The sequence below is a fragment of the Schistocerca gregaria genome, chromosome 1 (genome assembly GCF_023897955.1).
Source record: "Schistocerca gregaria isolate iqSchGreg1 chromosome 1, iqSchGreg1.2, whole genome shotgun sequence".
NCBI lineage: Eukaryota > Metazoa > Arthropoda > Insecta > Orthoptera > Acrididae > Schistocerca > Schistocerca gregaria.
Window position 1 is genome coordinate 939,672,081 of NC_064920.1, and position 27,679 is coordinate 939,699,759.

The following is a 27,679-nucleotide window of genomic DNA, read 5'->3' on the forward strand; positions in this document are numbered from 1 at the left end:
TGTCCAAGCTCATGTTGACACGTCAACAAGTGCACTGCTCAGGTGTATGTAAGACTATGAATCACAATGACTGACCGTGGCACCTGGTGGCCATAATTCGAACTGGACGATCGTGCCGTGATACATGGTAATTATGTACCCCATACTCTGGAAATTAATGCTACCAAGTTTGGTGCTCGTACGGTAATTAGATTCCGCGTCATAACGCGTTAAATAGGGAAAGTTTAATTATAACGACGCGGTAGTTGGCAGCACGTCACTGCGGCTGGACGCGACGTATTTGGTACTTACATTGCCCGAATGTCATGGTGAATCTATGCGCAATTTAGACGTTTTGTCCACAACAGTCGAACTGTCCCGCGTACTTCAGCTTTGGAGTAAGTTTTCAGTTGCTGCACAATTTGCCACGCACGCTGTGATGCACCTGTTATCCGTCCCGCAGGAGAACTGTGTCTACGCGGAACCCGGAATATGTTCTCTGCTGACAATGCGCCACTCTTGTTGCGCATTTGTCTTACCGTGGAACGATATGCGTAACTTACTTTTTGAAGCCCCTGCGTATAACTGAGAGTGAGAAAACAGTACTCAGATTTTATCTAAAATAAAAGCAAGTTCAGCTTTTTATTCTGATGTTTGATTCCCCTACAACAATATTTTGGTGGTTATCTCGTACCCCTTTTGTCGGTTAACCGAAATTGTAGCATATTGTGAGTGACTCTAGTGAATTATCACAGTCAGCAAGTTACGCACATTTTTTACACGTGCTTATAAGAAGTCTCAGTTTACCTCAGTCAATTGATTATCTTTAATCTTTCAGGATTTCGCGTTAATTGCTAGAGATACTATGTTTTTTTGTGCATACACGCGGAATTGTTGACATTATCCATTACGTCATTGAGGCCCAAGTAACAGGTTCAGCAATGGAAAGGATCAAACATAAACACGTGGAAGGGAGACCCATGAGATAGTTCTTTGTTTTCACCAAATTAACATTTATTTAAGAAAAACATACTCATCAATTAAATTCCAGATTGATAACAACATGAAAATCATCATAATTATAGTGACATATAAAGTGACAAACTACTGAAATTTACCAATATAAGCAAAAGAAAATAGTATTCAGTAAACACATATCATCTGAGTTTATAAACAGTAAGAATGAAATGTGATTCATTCAGTGAAGGGAAACTACATTTACCAAATACAGAGTACATCCGATTTTGTGAAGAACAGTTAGTAGAGAATTTGAACACTCTCTTTTGTGGACAGTAAGAGGACCAACGGCTTGATTATAATTTACAGAAGATCATGAGTTAATCCTGCTAAACTGCACAGCCTACAACTCTGGCGGCAGTCGCTCAACCCAAGTACAGCTCCAAGGGACAAGAATACTACTCAACTTTTGCTAGGTATGGCAGACGACGCGGCAAAGCGCCCCAGCGTCAATAATTCGACGTCGGGAGTTGGGCAGGATGCCGCCAAGGTAGCGGCCCAGTAGTCACGGCTGCAATCACTAAGGTAGACTCGCGTGTTTGGAATCAACTGTGAACATAAATCACACGCGAGGCAGTACCCTCAAACAATAACAGAGTATACACTAACAAATGATGAGACTCGCTTTACCTAGATAAATAAAACTCGTAACCTCAGATAAAACAAGTACTTAAAGCCAAACTTATATATATATATATATATATATATATATATATATATATATATATATATATATATTATGCCTCCACAAGCCCTTTGTCAGGTCAGGGAAAACTTGAAACCTTGCTAAGACTGACAGAGATAATTAGAATGGATATATATATATATATATATATATATATATATATATATATATATATATATATGCCTCCACAATGCCTTTGTCAGGTCAGGGAAAACTTGAAACCTTGCTAAGATTGACAGAGAAAATTAGAATGGATTTGGTCGTATACAATAAATACATACGCGTCTGTCTAGGTAAGATGATAAGCGAGTACATATAACTGACAAGGACCAGATACAAACAGAGCAGTTGCAATTAAACCCCCTGAGGCATGAATAAGTATTGCTAAAACGCCTTAAGAAACACTAATTAAGGTGAGTTTAAGCAAAGCAGAAAATTTCATTCAGTAGTAGCCCTACGTAATTCAATTATGACTAAAAAACATCAACGTCGGTTAGAATAAATACACTTTATTAAATGAGTATTAGATTTCAAGTTCATATACAGCACCATGACATTGCCACCGGGTACAGTGCCACTCACCGGTGGTAGTACTTCAATTCATAACATCGCCCCCCCCCCCCAAGCCGGTGCACACCAATTAACAGAATCATATGGCTTCAAAGAAGACGCACCAACAACTATTGGTATTGGTCACTCTCAAGCCAAGGCACACTGCAGAACAAACAAATACATATTATTCACTGAACAAGACAAAATAATATTGCCCCAATTTTCCTTTAAACAATAAAACCACAGCGTCAGAATATCAACAGGCAGTATGTTACAATGCACTCTCCCCACCGTCAGTCATCCTTTTAACTCCTTTTCAAATAACAGAAGGAGACCCCCGTCACCAGAGCTCCTGGGCAGGACCTTCGTCACCTTCTGTAGCTGCTGTCCAACATTCGACAAGTCACGCGGCAATCCGGCTGATACGTGCGTTGTCAAACCCAAATCGGCCCAACCAAACCCCGCCGCCAGGCACTGCAGCTCCAGCCCTCCTCCCTCTGTCACCTACCGTTCACCACTCACTGCCTCCGAGCCGAGCCTCCACACCTCAACCAGGAAACCCCAAGATAAGTCACAAGGGAGGTGACTATCGAGCCCGGTGCCAGAGGTAGTTAGGCCGGCAAACCGAGCCGCTACGGCTCAGTCACTTACATATATTGAGAGAAGCAAATTTTTCTGCCCTTTTCTGAGACGCACTTAAGATTAACGTTCGTTTCTACCGTCTGCTAATCGAGATAGAGTTAGGACGCAGTGATTAAAACGCTGGTCTCGCATTCAGGTGCAGTGGAATTCGAATACCCGTCCGACACCCTCAGATTTAAGTTTTGCATGGTTTTCCTAAATCAGTTAAGGCACATACCAGATACTTCCACTGAAGGAGACCCGACCCTTTTCCTTCCCCTTTATCCGAGTTCGTAGGCCCTCTCCAGCGACGCTAAACCATACATTTCTTTCCTTCTTCTCAAGCCACAACGATGTACTTGGTTCAGCTTAGTACAGATTTGGTACAGTCTTAATTCCCAGCTGGTTATTTCAGAAGAACTATTTTCTATTGTAAGTGACTCTGTGGAACCACACTTAAGCGTTTCAGTGGTCAAGAAACGCATAACCCTGTTTGATCGGCCACATATCGATGTTAGCACCCTGGGCGTTGAAAAGCAATTAAGACTACTTAAAGCGAAAAGGGCACATGATCCTGTTCGAATATCAGTTAGTTTTGACAATGAATTCGCTGCGGAAATAGTTCTTTTCCTAACTCACATTTATCGAGAGTTTCTTGCACAACAAGTAGTGCTGTGGGGCTAAAAAAGAGCCCTGGCTAATGAGTGCAGACAAATAAATGATTACTATTTCAGAAAAAAATGGATGATTTATGCAAGAGAATGAGCTTCACAAACTGGACAAGTCAATAACGCGTTAGTCCACCTCTGATCCTTATGCAAGTAGACACCCAGCTTGCCACTGATTGATAGAGGTTGTTGGATGTCCTCCTGAGAGATATCATGCCACATTCTGCCCAATTGGCGCTTTAGAGCCTCAAAATCCCGAGCTGGTTGGAACAAAATCCCGAGCTGGTTGGAGGGCCCTGTCCATAATGCTACGGCCAGGAATCTCATTGACTGGAGTAAAATCATCTTAAGTGATGAGTCCCGCTTCTGACTGAATTCCCGTGACCAGCGAAAACTTGTCTGCAGAAGCTCCAGACACCAATGGGATACCAACCTCACTGTTGCCCACCATACGTCCCGACAACCAGGAGTGATGGTCTAGGGAGCCATTTCACTTCATAGCAGAACCGCCCCCCCTTTTTTTTTGTCATCCACGGTATCCTTACAGCACAGTGGTACGTCGACATTGGAGCGTACTAAGCAAAATAAGATAATGTAGAGTATCTTCGTAAATACGTGATTGACTCAGGGATATTTGACTGCTAGAATTTAGTACTTTATACTGAACGGCGAATGTTCTACAGAAAGGAAAATGACGTGGTGTGTGCCCCAAGGAAGAGTGATAGGACCTGAAATGTTCTCAGTATAAGTAAACGGTTTGAAATTTGCCTCAAAGGTACCTACAAACCTTCCTCTGCAATAGTGCAAAATCGTGGCGCCTTGTGACGTTACCGTGGGCTCGGTCACGTTTCAGACAGAAATGTGTTGACACATCAGAAAAAAGACCAGAGCTCAGAAGTTTATGTGAGGTTTAACGTGGGTTAGTGATGTCACATTGGCATCAAATTTCACCACAATTCTGCCCAACGACACTGTGGACATCAGCCACCCATACTTCACCATTTGTCTTGACGCCTCTGCAATGGAGGTCAGAACAGAGATGCCAGCGTTGAAATACACCGTATTCGTATGAGTGTGGAGGAAAACATTTCAGACAGACCACCGTTCAGAACTGACATAAAAAGGGCTCAGGTGTTGGCACAAAGGGCGACAATGGAACCACCCCTTTCCTAGGGGCAGTATTTCTCATCATTTTCTACCTGGTACCACCCCCCCCCCCTTTTTGCAACCAAGAATGTCTCTTGCCCCTATGTTCGATAAAATATTATTTGACAATAATCTGCAATCCACAGTCAAGTAAAAGAGCTTTATAGAATGTAGAGGAATACAAAACTACAAAACTATAGTATTTCAAAGGAGTCTATGGCCAAAATAGAATTGTCTTGATGACTTAAATACCTAGTGGTATTGTTTTTTACTTGAACAACACTTTCAACATCCAACTTTTTTATGTGATGAAAGTCCAAGAAAAATTCAGAGCATCAGTGAGACAGTTGAAATGGTTATTTTTCCAGCAGCACTTGAATGGTTTGTTTTAAACTACTTAAAGCATATCTAACGTCTCTTTCAATGCTCTGGCTACTGCGGTATTCGAATTTCTTGATGGCTAGTGTGGAGGATCTGGTCTCACATAGGTATGTAAATGAGAACTGTACGAGGATTTTTAAGGCTTCATTTGCCACTCATGGATAAACAAAAAGGTAAGTGGCCATACATTCTTCCAACCCCATTTATTGAAAAACTGTTCTTTAACACTCGAATCACATTGAATTCGCCGGCCGGGGTGGCCGAGTGGTTCTAGGCGTTACAGTCTGGAACCGCGCGACCGCTACGGTTGCAGGTTCGAATCCTGCCTCGGGCATGGATGTGTGTGATGTCCGTAGGTTAAGTTAGGTTTAAGTAGTTCTAAGTTCTAGGGGACTGATGACCTCAGAAGTTAAGTCCCACAGTGCTCAGAGCCATTTGAACCATTTGAACATTTGTTTTCAATCTAGCCACTTGTGTTTCACTAGGGATCAACACTTTCTCGACGGAAGCCGAGTAGGACTCGTGCGACGGCCGCGAGTCTCGCCCACGCAATGCGCAGAGCTTCGCAGCTACCAGTGCGCTTCCTTTCCTCTATCGGTGACCATGTAGACAGCACAAGATAGGCTCTCTGCAGTGTGCTCCGTGTAATGTTTGAACTCCGACTTATCTGTACTCGGATATAGCACGGTGAATGACTGTTCGTATATCTGCTGATTTTATTATGTCGTAATCCACCTTCTACGGTAAGATAAAGCAGGTTTCATCGTTCCAAATGACACACACACGAATTTATTGCATTTATTGTTACAGTGTTAAAATCGTCGGAAAACGTATTAAAAGCAGCCGATCAGCTGCCCCAACCACGGTCACTGAGGCCAAGTTCATGCACAGCTCTGTGACGAGATGCTCTTGACAGCCCAATCTGAAGTGTACCGTGGCGCAACGATTTTCTCAAATTTCTTTCCAATGCAGTGAACAAATCATACATTTCCCTTTCAACCGATACACCACCTGCGACGGTCCGAGGAAAGGGCCGAATCAGATGCGGCCGTCAGAGCTTGCCGCTGCCTCCCAGGCACTGGGAACACGTCGCTTGTGTTGCACGCGAGACTCTATATACAGTTAGGTATGCGAAACAACTAAGTACCTTTCACAAGGGAGATGATGAATCTGGCTGCAGAGTGGTGCGATTGTGAGACTGCCGTATACTTCTGTGAATCTAAGCACCCTGGGCAAAGAAACTGTCACCTCCAACCTTCATGGCTAATGGCTCTGAGCACTATGGGACTTAACTGCTGAGGTCATCAGTCCCCTAGAACTTAGAACTAGTTAAACCTAACTAACCTAAGAGCATCACACACATCCACGCCCGAGGCAGGATTTGAACCTGCGACCGTAGCGGTCGCTCGGTTCCAGACTGTAGCGCCTAGAACCGCTCGGCCACCCCGGCCGGCCCAACCTTCATAACGGCCTCAAGTTGGCGATATGAAGTCCACAAGTTTCTTCAGATATGCCACAAGCAGCTGGAACCACTCATCGATGACTAGATCCCATACAGTGACCAAATCATGGGGATGTTGATTGCTACGTTTCACCCTCTGTTTCAAACAATCGCCGACATTTTCTAAGGGCATAAGTCGTGTCACGAAAAGCTCCAGACATCAAAGAATCAAGTCTGGCTTAATCTTTATTTTATTTTAATTTATTTGCTGCCATTTATATCTGGCATGCTACCTAGTGACTGAATAGGTCGAGTTTTCACAATATTATTAGGTTTCTTAGTGTTTTAACAATGTGAAAGTATCTAATCAAAAATATTTAACGATGTAAATCGTGGGAAGTATCTAATAAAATGAAAATTTCATTTGGAAATTTCTAATGAAAGAAATTTTGAACATTGACACTATTAAATGAACTAGCCGTGTACCGGAAATGCTCATTCACAGTGGTTATACATTGTGTATGGAGAAGGTATTCTCGTCTAATTTATTTCACTGTACGCAACAAAGAAATTTCCTTCCATTTGAGTCCTATAATTATGCCCTCATAATATCTTACCTGCAACGGACGCTCGGTTCTGTTCTGTATCAACGTATCTGTCAATGAGAAGGCTGTTGTGACATAATAAGCTGAAAGACAAGAGCGCTGTGCCGCGTGCTATAATTTACCAGTTGTCAAGAAAGGCAACACCCTATCCACTCGTCGTTCTGTTCATTTTCTAACAATTCTCTTAGGACTCATTGCATTCGAAATGTATATCATTTAAGAAAAGGGAGAGGCTGATTATAAATGAAAAATAAAATGAAATCAGAACTTATTTAATTTTCTCAAACTTGCAAAGCTAACATTTAAACTCTTTTAATAAAATTACTTACTCTTTTTAACCCTATCACAGGCACTAAGCATATTGAAGTATAAAATTTCTATCAGTTTTACTTTTAAATTATTAAATCAAAATTTCCTTTTAGTTAAAGAAGTGAATTGAACTTGCCAACACCTTGGACATATGACTGATAAATCGTCTACTGTACCTAACACTCGAAATTACTTAACAATGAAAATTAACAAACTACAATAATCGCTAAATGCGTGCAAAGCAATGCCATAAACACTTTTCGGTTGCTGGGTCGTATCTACGTCAAAATCGAATTCCACAAATCTTCTGTCTAGTAATATTCAATTCTTAGCTACTCTCTACTTCCCAAAATTTCTCATCTTGAAAACGGAGCCTCTTGCTCTGATCCAGAGCTCCTCAACGAAGTCAACCAATCACCGATACATCTCGCCCAAGACTCGACTACGACTTGCTCTCCCCTCTACAGCTGTTGTGCCTAGAGCGAGCTATTTTACTCAAGAGTGTTTTTTTTTTGTTGTTGATACTTTCATGTGTCCAAGCATTACTAACGAAGGTATAGGAGTTAACGTCTTTGCAGTCGATCTGTTACACAAACGACTGATAAACTCATGCTATGGAAAATTATATCTCAGTAAATCGATACATTAGAGTAAATCGATACATTACAAATACAGTGGGCAAGCTATTTTTTATAATTAAAGTTTCTTCGTGATGTAAGTGGCAGACAATGTGTTTTTCTAATAGTCTTCCAATATACAAGCTGAAGTGATCTATAAAATGTTCCAGTATCGTACAAAGTAGGTGGCTTTCTCCTTACTACATAAACCTTTCAAACGTTGCAGTTTTATACACTTAGAAACTCAAAATTAATTACGAATCGAAAATGCTTAAAATTAACAATTTATGTATTAATAAGATAGAAAAACAGGAAAGATTCTTACACTGCCACCACAGATACTGCCCAGGAGAGAGCATTCCATACAGACGCTGCCCCTGGGCAGCCACTGCCCAGTCTACAACTACTCGTCACCCAAGGGCAAGCACCTCAGCAATACTTCGAGCCCCTCGCTGTTGTTCTACATCTTTCATCTACTCTACACAGCAATGTGTGTTGACCTTCAATTCTACATTTGCGTTACTTGCGTTACAATGTAATGTTACTGTCCAATGAATACTGCCTGACAAATAACATGAAGCACCCAGAAAGGGAGGAGGAAACGAAATGAAACTTCACGGGTCGAAAGAGTAAGTGATGTTATTGCAGTGACTACAAAGTCAGGTCAAATTTACAAAGAAGATGGCAGTATGGGTCCACTTATCTGCAAGACATTGCACCTCCTCTTACCTAGACATACAGGGTGTCCCACTCAAAACTCCCTGATTTCAAGGACCCAGGAGAGATTAACCAGGGCAGTGAAAAATGCACCACATGATGTCCATCCCAAATACTGTATCATTTCATTGACACTCACTCCCATATTTCGCGATAGTACGAAACGTGATGCTTTTCTTTGAAACTTTCGATTTACTCCGTCAGTCCTATCTGGTAAGGATCGCACACCGCGCAGCAGTATCCTAGAAGAGGATGGACACGCGTAGTGTAAGCAGTCTCTTTAGTAGATCTGTTACATTTTCTAAGTGTCCTGTCATTAAAAGGCAGTCTTTGGTTAGCCTTTCCCACAACATTTTCTATGTTTTCCGTCCGATTTAAGTTGTTCGTTATTGTAATTCCTGGGCATTTAGTTGAATTTACGGCCTTTAGATTTGACTGATTTATCGTGTAACCGAAGTTTAACGAATTCCTTTTAGCAATCATATGGATGACCTCACTCTTTTCGTTATTTAGAGTCAACTGCCAATTTTCGCACCATTCAGATACCTTTTCTAAATCGTTTTGATCTTATGATGACTTTATTAGTCGATAAACGACAGCGTCATCTGCAAAAAACCTAACACTGCTGGTCAGATTGTCTCTCAAATCGTTTATATATAGATAAAGAACAGCAAAGGATCTATAACACTACCTTGAGGAACGCCAGAAATCACTTCTGTTTTACTCGTTGACTTTCCGTCAATTTCTACGAACTCTGACCTCTCTGACAGGAAATCACAAATCCAGTCACATAACTTGGACGATATTCCATAAGCACACAATTTCACTACAAGCCGCTTGTGTGGCACAGTCTCAAAAGCCTTCCGGAAATCCAGAAATACGAAATCGATCTGAAAACCCTTGTCAGTATTACTCAACACTTCATGCGAATAAAGAGTTAGTTGTGTTTCACAATAACGACGTTCTCTAAACCCATCTTGATTGTGTGTCAATAGACCGTTTTCTTCGAGTTAATTCATAATGTTGGAATACATTATATGTTCCAGAATCCTGCTGCATATCGACCGTTAACGATTGTTGTTGTTGTGGTCTTCAGTCCAGAGACTGGTTTGATGCAGCTCTCCATCTTACTCGATAATGTCCAAGGTTCTTCATCTCCCAGTACCTACTTCAACCTACATCCTTCTGAATCTGTTTAGTGTATTCATCTCTTGGTCTCCCTCTGCGCTTTTACCCTCCACGCTACCCTGCAATACTAAATTGGTGATCCTTTGATGCCTCAGAATATACTCTACCAGCCAATCCCTTCTTCTAGTCAAGTTGTGCCACAAATTTCTCTTCTCTCCAATTCTATACAATACCTCCTCATTAGTTATGCGATCTACCCATCTAATCTTCAGCATTCTTCTGTAGCACCACATTTCCAAAGCTTCTATTCTCTTATTATCTAAACTATCTATCGTCCATGTTTCACTTCCATACATGGCTACACTCCATACAAATACTTTCAGAAACGACTTCCTGACACTTAAATCTATGCTTGATGTTAACAAATTTCTCTTTTTCAGAAACGCTTTCCTTGCCATTGCCAGTCTACATTTTATATACTCTCTACTTCGACTATCATCAGTTATTTTGCTCCCCAAATAGCAAAGCCCATTTACTACTTTAAGTGTCTCATTTCCTAATCTAATTCCTGGAGCATCACCCGATTTAATTCGACTACATTCCATTATTCTCGTTTTGCTTTTGTTGATGTTCATCTTATATCCTCCTTTCAAGACCACTTCCATTCCGTTCAGTTGCTCTTCCAGGTCCTTTGCTGTCTCTGACAGAATTACAATGTCATCGGCGAACCTCAAAGCTTTTATTTCTTCTCCATGGACTTTAATTCCTATTCCAAATTTTTCTTTTGTTTCCTTCACTGCTTGCTCAATATATAGATTGAATAACATCGGGGTTAGGCTACAACCCTGTCTCACTCCCTTCCCAACCACTACTACCCTTTCATACTCCTCGACTCTTATTTAACTGCCATCTGCTTTCTGTACAAATTGTAATTAGCCTTTCGCTCCCTGTATTTTACCCCTGCCACCTTCAGAATTTGAGAGTATTCCAGTCAACATTATCAAAAGCTTTCTCTAAGTCTACAAATGCTAGAAACGTATGTTTGCCTTTCCTTAATCTATTTTCTAAGATAAGTCGTAGGGTCAGTATTAACTGATGGGTTCCAACATTTCTACGGAATCCAAACTGATCTCCCCCGAGGTCGGCTTCTACCAGTTTTTCCATTCGTCTGTAAAGAATTCGTGTGAGTATTTTGCAGCAGTGTCTTATTAAACTGATAGTTTGGTAATTTTCACATCTTTCAACACCTGCTTTCTTTGGGATTGGAATTATTATATTCTTCTTGAAGTCTGAGGGTATTTATTTCCCCTGTCTCATACATCTTGCTCACCAGATGGTAGAGTTTTGCCAGGACTGGCTCCCCAAAGGCTGTCAATAGTTCTAATGGTTAATGATATGGGCCTGTAATTGAGTGGATTACTCCTACTACATTTCTTGAATATTGGTGTGACCTGTGCAACTTTCCAGTCTTTGGGTACGGACCTTTCGTATAGCGAACGGTTGTATATGATTGTTAAGTATGGAGATAATGCATCAGTCTGTGTTTAATATGTGTATGCATCTTCACATAACAATGTAATATGAAGATACGGACGCCTTACAAACACAGACGCTGTAACCATCAATAACGTATCCACGCCTCGACGGGTTGAAATGGTGATAAAATATTTATCGCTTCCTGTACAGAAATCACGAAATGCGCGAATGTAACGGTTGTGGATTCCATAATATTCTTGAGACGTGCACGGATAGCCGAAGTGGTTAAGGTGACCACTCGCGATAAGTGAGGAATTCTCGTTCGTTTGCCGGTCGGGAACAATATTTTCTTGTGTCCCAAATAGCTGACGTCAGTCGAGATTCGCAAAATGCGAATCTATTTCGTAAATATGGGCAGGGAGGCCATTACTTTTTCTTCTATAGCAGGCGCAGTTGTGAACGGGTTACGATATGTTTGGTGGGCACTACCGCGATTCTCCTAGTGGTGTTCAGAAGTGGTCGACTGAAATCCCTGTCAGGTCTCCACAGTTCAAACCCTCTCATGTGTTGGTAACGCTGTCTCACACGAGAAGTGGCATCTCCGTGTCCTTCACGGTGATTACTCAACATCTAATGCTTTTCACGCGCCTAGTATAACGTACTAAACCTTGTAACAACACTAAACACGAAAGACGCTAATGCACTCCGGTGCCGTTCTGCCTGTTGTAGAGAATTGCAATTCTAATCATTTACACACACTCCTATCGTCTGTACGTCTACGAAGCTGCATTGACATACCTTTACTTCTGAGTGCATCATTTTTATTGTTAGGCGGCATACATGGATACGTTTAATCATAACCATGTTTATAAATATACTATTTTAGGTTCCTTAGACATCTACCATATGTGTATTTATATAACGTAGTGGGAGGTACTGTTCCATGCCTAAGCTATAGCATTCATCCTCGTTAGAAGTTAGCAATTCTAATATATCATCTATGCTCTGTTAATAGTTTAAATTTAGTCTGTATTCTCTGTCGGTCCGTCTTCGTCAGTGCCGCTGTTGTCCCATCTTCTACTACTACTAGTGTTGTCTGTTCGCTAACACTGTCTGCTGAGTTATTCGTTTCCTGCGCTCGTTGTCGCTTGTATTCTTTTCGCTGAAAGTAAGTGTAATGTAGCGCACTAGGTACTCTGTCTACATTATGGTTGAGATCGGTCCCCACGATCTGGTCTCTAAGTGAGTGTGATAGGGTGCTAATCAGAATTGTTTATGGCCGGTACCGGCTACTTTCAGCCATCTCCGTAGCTTACAAGTACTCAATTATGAGGTGTTTATTTAATGCAAACCTTGAGAATTAGCCAATGTAATCCATATTATTACAGCTCTGAAGATGGCTTGCCCATGTGCCATCTCTTTCTGTGGAATTACATTGTTGTGAAAAATAGTGTGTCCACAACAGACCAAAGTAATGAGTGATTATATACTCTCTTAACTTATTTTAACAGTCAAACAGTTTCACTGCTCCCACGTCAAGATGCTGGTATGTGAGGGAAGTTGCGCATTCAAAAAGATTGGAACACGAATATGGAAACTGGACGCTGTGCATGACGCATGATAGACCCTGGGTACGTGGAAGTCAAGGACGGGATCCGATGTGTAGTTATGTCACGTTCGCTCTTCCTTAACGTGAGAAACTGATCCAGCCCCATTGAGAGTTGTTAGCTCTGGTACGTGCTCCGTATATTCGCCCAGTCGCTATCAGTCTGACCACTGCCGTAGTCGCAGGTTGCCACGGAAATTCTGCCGACTGCGGCGCTGGAATTAACGTCAGGCAGCGCGAGACGTGGTGTTCGTCTCCTTTTCTAAGATTCAAAAAGAGATTGCTGAAAACATCTCATGTGGTGTTTCATGAAGAACAAATTCATGAGTTGCTGGATAATTAAGAAAATAATGGAAAAGAGTATATGGCAGCACATGGATTTAAACTTGGTTACTTGAGGCAGCCATACATATAGCTGCAAGTCTGACACGCATGCGTGATCAAGTCTTTGCTGCAAACTTGCCAAACCCCTTTCGCCTCCAACCACATCAGTACAAATATTAGTATGTGATTCGAATTTGTGGAGCTCGGACGAAACTCATTTTGCTTTGGTGATGCCGAGAAAAAGAGCGGAAGAGGAAACAGGTACATGGTGTGAAAACAGAACAATATTTCATGTTGTCCAGTACCGTTAAAAAGCGTTTTCTGATGCAATGTACACATATAAAGAGTAAAACAGTCGTCTGAACCAGTCTCCTACTGCTTTTACAAGCTAACAGTCACGCTTAGTGACCAGCTTTTGTATATTGGCAAGTTACGCTTAGTGACGATGTTGTGCTTGTTAACACTATTTTTAGATACGAATTACATTGTAAGCATGATATCATGATGGTTGCTAGTCGACCGAAGCCGATTGTCACCTAGTTGTTATTACATTATGTTGTGATTAAGATCATTAAAATATTTAAGAGATAATACGCGTCGCTGTGTCTCCCTCATCTGATGATGTCAGATACATACGCGCTTACCTCCCACCAGTTGTACATCTACATCTAGATCTACATGGTTACTCTGCAATTCACACTTAAGTGCCTGGCAGAGGGTTCATCGAACCATTTTCATACTGTTTCTGTACCATTCCACTCTCGAAGGCGCGTGGGAAAAAGGAACACCTAAATCTTTCCGTTCGAGCTCTGATTTCTCTTATTTTATTATGATGATCATTTCTCCCTGCATAGGGGGGTGTCAACAAAATATTTTCGCATTCGGAAGAGAAAGTTAGTGATTGAAATTTCGTAAATAGATCTCGCCTCAAAGAAAACCGCCTTTGTTTCAGTGACTGACACCCCAACTCGCGTATCGTATCAGTGACACTCTCACCCCTATTGCGCGATAACACGAAATGAGCTGCCCTTCTTTGCACTTTTTCGATGTCCTCCGTCAATCCTACCTGGTAAGGTTCCCATACTGCGCAGCATTATTCCAACAGAGGACGAACAAGTGTAATGCAGACTGTCTCTTTAGTGGGTTTGTCGCATCTTCTAAGTGTTCTGCCAACAAAGCGCAGTCTTTGTTTCGCCTTCCCGACAATATTATCTATGTGGTCTTTCCAATTTAAGTTGCTTGTAATTGTAATTCCTAGGTGTTTAGTTGAATTGAAAGCCCTTAGATTTGTGCGATTTGTCGTATACCCAAAATTTATCGGATTTCTTTTAGGACCCATGTGGATGACCTCGCACTTTTCTTTGTTCAGTGCTGATTGTCACTTTTCGCACCATACAGAAATCCTCTCTAGATCATTTTGTAAATGGAATTGATCATCTGATTATTTTACTAGACGATAAATTACAGTATCATCTGCAAACAATCTTCGGGGGCTGCTCAGATTATCACCTAGATCATTTATATAAATCAGGAACAGCTGTGGGCCTATGACACCACCTTGCAGAACGCCAGATATCACTTCCGTTCTATTCGATGATTTACCTTCTATCACTACGAACTGCGACCTCTCTGAGAGGAAATCACGAATCCAGTCACACAACTGAGACGATACTCCATATGCAGACAATTTGATTAATAGTCGCTTTTGAGGAACGGTATTAAAAGTCTTCTGGCAATCTAGGAATATGGAATCGATCTGAGATCTCTTGTCGACAGCATTCATTACTCCATGGGAATAAGGAACTAGCTGAGTTGCACAAGAACGATATTTTCTGAATCCGTGTTGGTTATGTATCAATAAGTCATTTTCTTCAAGGTGATTCACAATGTTCGAGTACAGTATATGTTCCAAATTCCTACTGCAAATTGAGGTCAGTGATATGTGTCTGTAATTCAGTGGGTTACTCATATTTCCCTTCTTGAATACTGGTGTGACCTGTGCTACTTTTCAGTCTTTGGGAACAAAAAAATGGTTCAAATGGCTCTGAGCACTATGGGACTTAACTTCTGAGGTCATCAGTCCCATAGAACTTAGAATTTAGAACCTAACCTAAGGACATCACACACATCCATGCCCGAGGCAGGATTCGAACCTGCGACCGTGCGGTTGCGCGGTTCCAGACTGAAGCGCCTAGAACCGCTCGGCCACACTGGCCGGCTTCTTTAGGAACAGACCTTTCGCCAAGTGAACCGTTGTATATGATTACTAAGAAAGGCGCTATTGTGTCTGCATACTCTGAGAGGAACCTGATTGGTATACCATCTGGACCGGAACACTTGCCTTTCTTAAGTGATTTGAGTTGTTTCGCAACACCTAAGATATCTACTTTTATGTCACTCATGCTAACAGCTGTTCTGGTTTCGAATCCTGGAATATTTACTTCGTCTTCTTTCGTGAGGAATTTCGGAAACTGTATTTAGTAACTCCGCTTTAGTGGCTCCATCATCGGTAACGTTTCCATCGCTTTCGCGCAGTGACGGTATTGACTGTTTTTTTGTTTTTTGTTTTTTGTTTTGCCTCTGGTGTACTTCACATACGACTAGAATCTCTTTGGGTTTTCTATCATATTTTGAGACAATATTTCATTGTGGAAACTATTAAAAGCATCTCGCATTGACGTCCGCACTAAATTTCGAGGTTGCGTGAAACTTAGCCAGTCTTGGGGATTTTGCGTTCTTTTGAATTTGGCATGCTTTTTTCGTTGCTTCTGCAACAGTGTTCTGACGTGTTTTGTATACCATGATGGATCAGTCCCGCCTCTTATTAACTTATGCGGCATGAATCTATCTACTGCTGTCGATAATATATCTTTGAATTTGAGCCATATCTTGTCTACACTTACATAATTAGCTCGGAAGGAATGGAGACTCCCTCTTAGGAAGGCATCAAGCGAAGTTTTATTTGCAGTTTTAAAGAGATATGTTTTGCTTTTATTTTTAGTGGTTTTGGTTGATATGGTTTTCAGCCATAATTTCGTACTGGTCATTGACCTGGTGCAAAACTTTCAATTGGACGCCACATCGGCGACTTGCGTGCCCCTGACCTACCCCAGTTAACAATCCGGGGAAAGGAGACCCACAGTTTACAGTGGAACCCGAACCACGTGTTGTTTCCGGCGAGTCCTCACATCGTTTAGTGGTGTAGGATGAGTTAAAAGTCAAAGTGAAAAATCCCTGGTCCAGCCGGAATTCGATCACGCAAACTCTCGGTTTTACCGCTAGACTATCAGGTACGACTATTTCGTACTTACGGATGTTCAGTCTGTCTCTCTCCCCCCCTCCCCCTCCCCCTCCCCCTCCCCCTCCCCCTCCCCCTCCCCCTCCCCCTCCCCCTCCCCCTCCCCCTCCCCCTCCCCCTCCCCCTCCACCAGACACACTCAAACACACATTACGCATCCATAATTTTTTCTGTGGAGTTGAAGGAGTTGTTAACCATTCATGATTTAAATTTGTGTTTGAAGTTAATTTTTTTAGCTATTAGATTCTGTGCATCACGGGGTTAAACTTTTGGTTAGATCGAAAAGTGTCGTATTTAAAGAACAGCATCTTTAACTATCAGCGTACAAATAAACCTTTATTCTCTACCTGTTTTGTCTCTCAGACCATCATCACAGGAAGAAAAGGAGAAAACGTTAGATGAAAAAGCAATTCATCTTTCTCTTAGATGGTTCGAAAGCCCACAACACTACAATAAGTATAGAAGACCATCTATCATACACAATGACCTTACACAGCATCAAGCTGGTGTTGCAATAATATAGAGCAAACGTGAAGGAACTATCATGAAGAATGATCTCAGGTGACAGTCGTAGACTTAGGTATCATCTCGTTGCTTTCACCGTAAATTCGATTCACGGTTGATCTACAGCGCAACGCCCGTCTAATCTGTCTTTCCGGTGTCAATTGGGATCATTCTTCATAATGGTTTCTTCATATTTAGAAAGACGAATTTGACGCGCGTTGCGCTACTGACTAGCCGTGACTAGAGTGTACGATGAAAATAAAGAGGTGACATTTAAGTCTACGACCGTTTTGCTTTACGCATGTAGTATTTCCAATACGACTGACTGTGTTCTGCGGGGTCTGTAAATAATGATCTGGGTTAGCGTGAGGCGGGTATCTACCATATCCCTTGCTGCTGTGGGATGTCGTATATTGGTCAGACCATCATGACCACGGAGACCGGTGTACTGAGCATAAGCGTCACACACGCTTACAATTGCCGAGCAGATCTGCTATTAAAGAACATTGTTCTGGCAATGGTTCAAATGTGTGTGAAATCTTATGGGACTTAACTGCTAAGGTTATCAGTCCCTAAGCTTACACACTACTTAACCTAAATTATCATAAGGACAAACACACACTCCCATGCCCGAGGGAGGACTCGAACCTCTGCCGGGACCAGCCGCATCTGGCAATGGTCATCCTGTGGAATAAGCACAGAGATTCTGGCGAGCGGGTTAAGCTGTTGGGACAGTGTTGTTCGGGGAGCACCTGAGATTAAATTATCAAGTGACCTCATAAATCACCAAGGGCCTTGCAGCAGTGGTAACACCCGTCCCCGTCAGATCACCGAAGTTAGAGCGGTGTCGAGCTGAGCCAACACTTGGATGGGTGACCATCCGGACTGCCGAGCGCTGCTGGCAAGCGGGGTGCACTCAGCCCTTGTGGGCAAACCGAGGAGCTACTTGATTAATAAGCAGCGGCTCCGGTCTCGCATACTGACAAAACGGCCGGGAAAGCGCTGTGCTGATGATGCTGTGGTGTACGGCAAGGTGTCGAAGTTGAATGACTGTAGGAGGATACAAGATGACTTAGGCAAAATTTTTAATGGTGTGATGATTGGCAGTTGCCTCTAAATGTAGAAAAATGTAAGGTAATGTGGATGAAAACGATAAGCAAACACGTAATGGAAGGAAGGAAGGAAGATTGGATTTTACATCACGTCGACATCGAGGTCATTAGAGACGGAGCACAAGCTCGGATCGTGTCAGGGATGGGGAAGGAAATCGGCCGTGATCTTTCGAAGAAACCATCACGGCATTTACCTGGAGCGATTTATGGAAATCACGGAAAACTTAATTCTGTAAAACCGTAATGTTCGGATACATTAACTGTAGGGTCCTGTTTGACACAGTGACGTCTTTAAATATGTGGGTGTAACGTTGCAAAGCGACATGAAATGGTTTATTGGTAGAATTCTACGAAAGTATGGGTGATCTATAAAAGGAGACCACATATAAGACGCTAGTCCGATGTATCCTTCAGTACTGTTCGAGTGTTTGGGATCCGCACCACGTCGGATTAAAGGAAGACATCAACGCATCGCAGAGACAGGCTGCTAGATTTGTTGCCGCTAGGTTCAAACAACACACAAGTATTACGGAGACGCTTCACGGACTCAGGTGGGAAGCTCTAGAGGGAAGGCGACACTATTTTCGGGGAATACTTCTGAGAAAATTTAGACAGCCAGCATTTGGAGCTTACTGCAGAATGATTACACTGCCACCAACGTACATTTCGCATAAAGACTACGAAGATAAGAGCCGAGAAATTAGGGCTCATTTGTAGGCATACAGATATTCGTTTTTCCCTCGCTCTATGATTAGTAGTCGTACAGAGTACCCTCAGCTACTCACCGTACGGTGGCTTGCGGAGTATGTATGTAGATGTAGAAGACACCATCAGTGGCGTAGGGGTTGGGGGTGGGGATGGGGGGGGGGGGGGGGGGCAAGGAGGTCTATTATGTCCCGGACGCCACTTGCAAAGGGGCGCGAAATGGTCTCCAAGATTTTCCGGAAAATATATTATTAGTAGAGTAAATTCTATATGTTATACCGTCTTACTATATGTGTTTCTGTAGGGGGCGGAGGAGAGGGAGCGCTAATAAAGTGTAGAATCGTACCTCGGGTGCCGAGGACGGTGGGGACGGCGGCAATGAAATGTTGTGACCCGGGCGACAGTTATGTTCACTAAGCCACGGGGCAGCAAGCAACAAACGTCGAACTGGAGTGAAGTGTACTTGGATGTGCAAATGATTTGAACTTGAACACAACGGCACAAAGTAGGTAGCAGTAATCATACAGCATTGTGCCTATGATGACAGATTACACATCAGGTTTCTCATTCAAAAAACGCATTTGAGTTTTAATCTTCATGTTTCTCAGGGCATATTACTTTATCCATAAAATTGCAGGAATTCTGTCGTAACCAAACTTGGTCGTCTGCAAATATTGCGGCTGTAACGGTTTGCATGCGAAATATTAGCAGAAGACAAAGTTAAGGGACGGTCGAATTTTCACATGGGTCAACGCGTTTGAATGTTTGTTATTTACTGAGTAGATTGTGTTACGTGTCGTGCAAGAAGGAAAACGTCTACCAGCGCGTCTAGGACAACGGCAATATCAAGCCCTATTGAAGTTGTGGTTTATTGCGCCGCGATATTGCTATTCACATTGGTCGAGATCCCACGACTGTCACGCTATTATGGAATAGATAGGTACAGGAGAGCCATCCTCATCACCATGCAGAATCTCGACGTCCCCACGACGCTATACTTTGTTTACTATAAGAATGGACCTGATGTAAGTAAAAACAAATGCGGTGACTGGTCAGAAGCTGTGGCACACGACGCTGGTGTTGCTCCACTTTTGGATGTTACTTATGTATTCGGTAACTTATTACAAAGTTACAGTAAATGAAACTTTCAGACATTCTAATCAACGTATTTTTAATCACACTTCAGCTATGTAGTTTTTATTCTGAAAATCGTGTAAAGTCGCAGCACAATCTACTAAATACAGTCACGACACTGGTGCGTAAGCTGTTACCATTTGACAACTGGAGCGACATTAGCTCTCCAAGCGGTGAGAAAGCAGATAGCTACATTCTTCGTAATGACATTGCTTGTTTTTATTTATTTTTCTACTTAATTAACGAAGTAGGTGTTATGTTTCGCATTCCATGCATTAGCAGATTACCAAGAGACATAAATTGTTGTAAAAAAAAATGTAATTTCCGTGTGGCGAGGGCATCCCGTCGGGTAGACCGTTCGCCTGGTGCAAGTCTTTCAATTTGACGCCACTTCGCCGACTTGCTCGTCGATGGGGATGAAATTATGATGATTACGACAACACAACACCCAGTCCCTGAGCGGAGAAAATTTCCGACCCAGGCGGGAATCGAACCCGGGCCCTTGGGATTGTCAGCCAGTCGCACGGCGTTTTTTTTTTTTTTAATCGGTGTGTTTGGTCGTTGCGGACGTCGTTCCAGTCAGTTTTTTTATTACAGAACCCAACCAGCACTCTGGCCGAACACGCTGAGCTACCGTGCCGGCATACCACTCAGCTACCGGGAGCGGACTTAAATTGTTGTGAAAGAAATGTAAAAAGAGCCAAATCTTGTTGATTAAATGACATAAACTACTACTTACTCATGAAGAAATACTTTCGAATTTTTGTATAATTGCAGCTTAGAGAGTATAAGCACACATTTCATGCATGAGAAGCATATATTTCTCTTTTGTATGTTCTTATTGTGATAGGGACTTTCGCTGTCACTTCAAACCTTTTTATGGAATCTAACGGTTTACCCATTTTTACACTTCACTCGACTTTGTAATCCAAGAATATTTATGCAAATGTAATTGCTTTTGCTTCAAAGGCGAATATGCTGAAAGAGTCTTCCCGGTTGTGGAATTGAGTTTTTCGGTGCTGAGAAAACTTTTATTTCATTTGACATGTTATTATCATGTCTGTGGGGCTTTTACTTCAACTGCAGGTGTGTTGGCTTAATAGTGTATGTTAAATGTTGAAGGTATTTCAGTCTGGACAAAACTTGGCGACGTTGAGTAGATGGACGATGTCTTTCTGCAAAAAGTCACGTCTGCTGCTGATTACTACTTCAAAGTGCCATTTCAGACTTTCCAGCGTCCTTAGGAAGCTAAGGAATGACGAATGTGCTGTCATTTTTTAGTTATTGTCGATTTTTATTTCACTACATACGCTCCCTATTGTATAAACTATAGTTAAAATTAGTATAAACAAAAGTGTTCACACTTTGCGATATCGCTTTGGAAGTGTCTCTTACTGCCCGCTTGGCGCGCTGCTATCGCAGTGGGCAACAAAAGACAAGACGGAGTGTCGCGACTGTTATACCTTTAGTGTCTACAAAATTTAACTGTACGGTAAAATCCTTGCAATGTGCTTTTGCGACACACATAGCTTGCTCAGAAAAATTACACTATGTTTAAGCTAGGAATTTTTGTCACTCTTGTTTGTTATACTATGTACACTAAGAAAGAGAGAATCTTATGCTTTCCGTCTGGTCCCTAAGAAGCGTACGGTGTTGCTGGAGTTTTGCCACGATTAAGAAGCGTACAGTGTTGCTAGAGTTTTGTCAATATTATTTCACTCTCTTGAAAATTTAAATGACATTGGAAGCTATATTGTTTCTCTGGACGTCCCTTTTTACGTCTGAATTGCAACTGCTCACATCCACGGCAGGTTAATGGACCAGCTGGCTGGCTGGCCAGTGCTGTCAAAGTTAATGCGCCAATAAAGCTGTCGTCCCATATTATCGCCCAGTCGCCATGCGCGTAACGCACAGCATAAAACGTATCCTTGGAAAGCTGCTTGACGTGGCAAGTGCTCTACCGACTTTTTTCTTTTTTTTACCATTTTGTTCGATATAGTTTGTTGCGTTTGGTCTGGGCGGACGTCACAAGACATCGGTTCAATTTGATCGTTGATTCCTTGACTCAGTTTTTTTATTACAGAGAGCATGTAGCCCTCTTTTTTTTATTTATTATTTTTTTAAATCGTATTGACCGACTAGGATTACGTTATCAACTTCAGTTCCTCTTCTTCCTTTGTTGTTTTTATTTTTTATTTTTATTTTTTTAATAATCTCATTTTGTCTGTTTTCGTTCATTGCATCTGCTCGGAGCGGATGTCGCAAGACACCCTTTTCAGTTCGTCGTCCATCCATTAACTCAGTTTTTTTTTTATTACAGAGGATCCTCTGACCGAACACGCTGAGCTCCTGTGCCAGCTTGTATTTTGTTCGCTGTACTTGGTCGTAGCGGACAGCATGTGACATCCTGACATCCGTTGAAGTTCAGTCCGTTCTTGAGCCTTTCACATTTTTTTTTTTTTTTTTTTTTCCTCGCTGACCGAACACGCTGAGCTACTGTGCCGGCACCGACTGAGCTATTCAAGCACAACTCACGACCCATCCTCACAGCTTTACTTTCCTGTTAGCATTGAAAATAGATTCAACGTAGTTCGTGTTTACACCACATACGAAAGCCGATTTTCGCATGGTAAACAACCAACTCCAAGCACAAAGTGCCGTTAGTGGAAATGATTAAACTCAGGTAGTAATGTCTACCAACAGGATCACTTGACTAGAATACAGATGAGGAGCTGAGATCCATAAGGGCTTAAAGCACACCACTGTCAATTCAACATTTAAATGGATATCTGAGAAACCAGTGACACAATGGGTGACTTCCAGTTACTCAGAGCATTTAATATTTCACTAGTGAAAGTATATATAGCACTTTCCGTTGAAAAACCTTTCTGGAAACCAAACTGACATTTTGTTAAAACTTTATTTTTCAAAGGTGTGAAGCTACTCTACAATTACATTACTTTTTTTACTGAATTTTGGATAAGGCAGTCAGAAGAGAGATTGGGCGGTAGTTGTTGACATCAAAGTATCCCTTTTTTTATACAGTGGTTTAACAATGGCATACTTCAGTCTATCTGGGAAAATACCCTGCTTCAGAAAGCTATTACATATGTGGCTAAGAATCCCACTTATTTCTTGGGAACAAGCTTTTATCATCCTGCTGGAAATTCCATCAATTCCATGCGAGCTTTTATTCTTAAGAGAGTTTATTATCTTCCTAATTTCAGAAGTAGTGATGGGTGGAATTTCAGTTGTATCAAATGGTGTGGGTAAGGCCTCTTCCATTAACTGCCTTGCTTCTTCTACCGATTTCGTACTGTAACTAGGAGCGCCTGTGGAGGAAGCAAGCAAGAAAGGTAGAGGGGAATGTGGAATTTACTTGCACCTCCAGACGCTTCTTCTGCTGCTCCCAAAGCTCGGTTGGTACAATGAGAGGTTGGTGTATTCTGGCTTTCAGCAAGGGATGCTCGCTGTGTCACTGGGAAGAGATGACCATAGACCGGACACTGTCCCTAGTTGCAATCTCGAAGTAGCAATGGTTTCGTGTGCGATTAATGCTGCTTTTCTACTGAGAACTGACTTGCCCAAGAAGTAAGGAAAGCAAGCATAATTGTACTGTCACTCACTGCTACAACATTGCCACTAAAACACGGGACATTATATTTTATCGTTTCCAGAAATATTAAATCTAATCCAGTGAGCACCTCAGAAAACAACTCCTGACAATGAAGACTAATGGCCATCATACGTCATAAAGAAGTATAGAATGGAACGTAAGTCTGTTAGCAATAATGTTCAGGCGATTGTCACAGCATTTCACATCACGGATAAAAAAGGGAAAGCGTTTTGTATAGAGCAGTCTCCTGCTATTGTTATAACGTTAACCGAAGCAGAGATAATTGACTGAATTCTGTTCTCAGTAATTGTAGTACCTTCAGAAAAAGGAATAGCGTCCCCGTTTCCAGTGAGTACTGTAAGAAGCAACCTATTTCTTCCTTTGACCTCTGTGGAATTTTTTGGACTGCACCATGGCCTCAAACTCTAGAAAAATAATTCCACAGTCAGTTTTGATTCAGCCTAGCAGCCAATTCACTATGTGATCAAAAGAAGTATCCGGACCCCCCCCCCCCCCCCAAAAAAAAACACACGTTTTTCATGTTAGGTGCATTGTGCTGCCACCTACTGATAGGTGCTCTGTATGAGCGACCTCAGCAGTCATTAGATATTGTAAGAGAGCAGAATGGTGTGCTCCGTGGAACTCACGGACCACGAACGTGGTCAGGTGATTGGGTGTGTCTTGTTTTATACATCTGTATGCCAGATGTCCACATTCCTAAACATCCACAGGGCCACTGTTTCCAATGTGATAGTGAAGTGGAAACGTGAACGGACATGTACAGCACAAAAGCGTGCAGGGTGACCTTGTCTGTTGGCTGACATCTCAAGTTCTCATAGCATGTTATTAAGAATACACTGAAATTTGTTTGTGCACTGTCAGTCCATTGTTACTTCCCATTCATTCCTTGTAACTAGTGTATCTCTTGCTAAAAGGTTTGGAATTTGAAATCCATCCTTAAATTACTTCACCATTTTCATTACACTGATATAGGAATTAAAAGTTAAAGAGTATTTTTAAAAGTATACATGAGCTGTGGTTCAGTTGCCCCTAATTCATGGGCTGGTAGATATTTGCTGCTTGTCTGTTGTCCACTATGGGGGGAGGGTGGGAGCAAGAGGATGACTTGCCCCTTAACATCTGGCATATGAAGTTCTTATTCATTACAGAATTCTTATACAAGCATAGAAGTGACTGGGTAACCATAATTCTTTGAGATATTATAAGTTTTTTGTATTAACTATAAAATTTGGTATTTGTGGCCTGGTATGGTATGTCTTGAAATGGATCACTTCATTTATATATAAAAAAAGTAGTTTTAGAACCTTTAGAGAATGGTATCTTATGAACAAAATGAACACAGATCTGTGACATTGCAATCTTGCCACCAAACTCAACTGACATCTTAATATTCTGTTTAATCATTGTAGATTTATTGGCTGATGTATTAGTCCTTTTGAGCCATTTTATCATTACAAAAGAGATTTACCACTCTAATGACATCCAAATAATTACATTTTCTGTTTCAGCTTGCTAAATGATGAAGCTTTCAATGGGCTTGAATGGGTTGAATTTCTGAGTCTGGCTGACAATGCATTGCCTGAAATTCCACAATATGTGCTAAAACGTATGCCACATGTGAAAACTCTTGATATGGGCCGAAGCAAAATCAGTACTGTATTAGAAAATGATTTTAAGGTAAGTTAACTGCAATGACTTTCCGTAGTTAATTTTCATTGTTTTCAAGGTGCAATTTTAGGAAAAATTTAAAAGTACTTTGCAGATGAAATCAAGAAAACACTGTAGAACCGAAGATGAAATGAGATCAGCTGGACTGGTGGAAGTGTGTGAAATGATTGACAAGCATACAGGAGTAAGGAGAAAGAAATACACACACACACACACACACACACACACACACACACACACACACACACACACACACACACACACACACAATTCACACTATGCAGCCCTTCCTTCATTCACTGAGTTGTGAGTTTGATCTTTGATCATGAAAGACAAACTTCAGGAAAATTGAGTTAGTCAAGATATCAAACAAAAGCAAATTATGAAGAAGAAAATACTGCAGTGTGCTTTATCAACAGTTCATTTTCATTAATTACATTCTGTTTGTGAATTGAAAGTTTATGATGGAATCTAATACTATTAACATAATAGATGCTGCTTCAAAAATCAGTTGCCCTGCCAGTTAATTGTGCAGGTTTTGCTTATCAGCTATGCTTATCAATTACATATTTTTGAATAACAGGTATCACCTTACTCTAAGCTTAGAGGTTACTTACAGCAACAACTGTTCCTTGACTTACTCATTCATTCATGAATTAAAATGAAGGAAAAGGTCTATGGATATGGATAGACTGAAAGTGTACATTAACAAAGTGGAACAGCTGTTAAAATCTGTGTTAATAAGTAACTATTACTAAATACGATAAAGTATTGTAAATAATTTAGGATTAAAGGAGGTCACTCATGGAATAGCAGAAGCATTGAGTAATTGACAGGTGTGCACAAAAGAGAAAGAGAAAGAAAACTCCCTAGCTTATAAATCCTTTGTCAAGCTAAAGGACACACACACACACACACACACAAACACACACACACACACACACACACACACACACAAACCTGCACCCCTACGTGGTGCCAGTTAGACACATTGTGTTTCCAGCTGGCACAATATAAAGACAATTGTATATTCTTGTAGATGTGTGTCTTTGTAGCACAACTTGACAGACAATTTGTTTCGAAAGCTAGCAAACTTCTGCTATTTGATGAGTGGTCTCCTTCGCTCCTAAATTATTGGCATTCTACCAGAACTTTCCTACTGTATAAATTATGGTAAAATTAAAAAGAAAGTTTCTTCTTTGAACAGCCCTGCTGCTCCTTTATTTGCATTAAGTATCCTCTGTATAGCTTTATAATTACATGACCACACTGATACTTATCAGACCTGTTTACATTGTGCATGTCTATCTTTCATGCAGTTAGCAGAAATGTTCAATCATAGAATCTAGATAATTAGATAACTTGTTCAAATATTGACTAATAAAAATGTGTATTTGATTTTATTTTAAAACTAGACTTCTCAGTTTTCTGTTAGACACTGGAATGTGAGTGTAATAATTTTGTAGTAAAAGGAAAACATTAAGCAAGATATTTAAATAGTCAATACTACAGCTGTGTGTAGAGTGAGTCATTAGCACAGATATGCATAGAGGTGCAGGGTGACCTTATTTCTTTCATGTTGTAATTTTTAAAATTATTTTCTTATTTTAAATACTACGACATTGTTGTATGATTGAATGCAGGTATTATTAATGTCGCGACACTTTCATCTCAGAGATACTGTGTGTGTGTGTGTGTGTGTGTGTGTGTGTGTGTGTGTGTGTGTGTGTGTGTGTGTGTGTGTGTGTAAAGAAGTAGCTTTACAATCATGCAAATGATTAGCAGGTTACCATATTCTTTACTAAAAAAAAAACTATGAATTATTTTTGCAAACTGACTTGTTCCTCTAACAAGACTTCACATTATGATCCATCCCACATGCAGGTACCAATCTAACTACATATTTATGTTATTTTTGTGTTCTTCAGAAAGTCTGTAAGACTAGTCAATGAATTTTCTGATGGAAACTCAAGAAGTTCTCCTCACTTAGTCAGTTACTTGCACATTCTGTTATGTTTTACTTGCTATGAAGTGGAGTGTTGATTTCATTTCATAAATTATCTGACTAGCTTTGCAGTTATTTTTGTAACTACTGATCTATGTGTATGGAATTAGCTTTTGTTTTCTGGAGAACACAGATTTTGGTTTCACTGCACTCAGTCTTATAAAATTTGTCATTTTCACCAATGCCAATTTTAGTTTTAAGTCTTCATACTACTCACCAAGTTTGTCTTGGAAACAGAGGAAATTATGTGTGCTGTAAGTCACAATGATGAACACAATAGCTTTTGTCGTGGAGTTCAGCAATACTGAAATGACTACTGATAAAATACTGTTCGTATTAATGAT

General features: G+C 41.1%; 1 protein-coding gene across 1 annotated transcript in view; it reads left to right on the forward strand.

Moving 5' to 3' along the window:
* The window catches only part of LOC126275497 (leucine-rich repeat and death domain-containing protein 1), a 195,644-nt gene that overhangs the window by 92,894 nt on the left and 75,071 nt on the right, over positions 1 to 27,679 (forward strand). Inside the window, exon 2 of the mRNA XM_049977203.1 lies at positions 25,171 to 25,339. Within this exon, the coding sequence (XP_049833160.1) occupies positions 25,171 to 25,339 (169 nt within the window). The remainder of the gene's footprint in view (positions 1 to 25,170; positions 25,340 to 27,679) is intronic.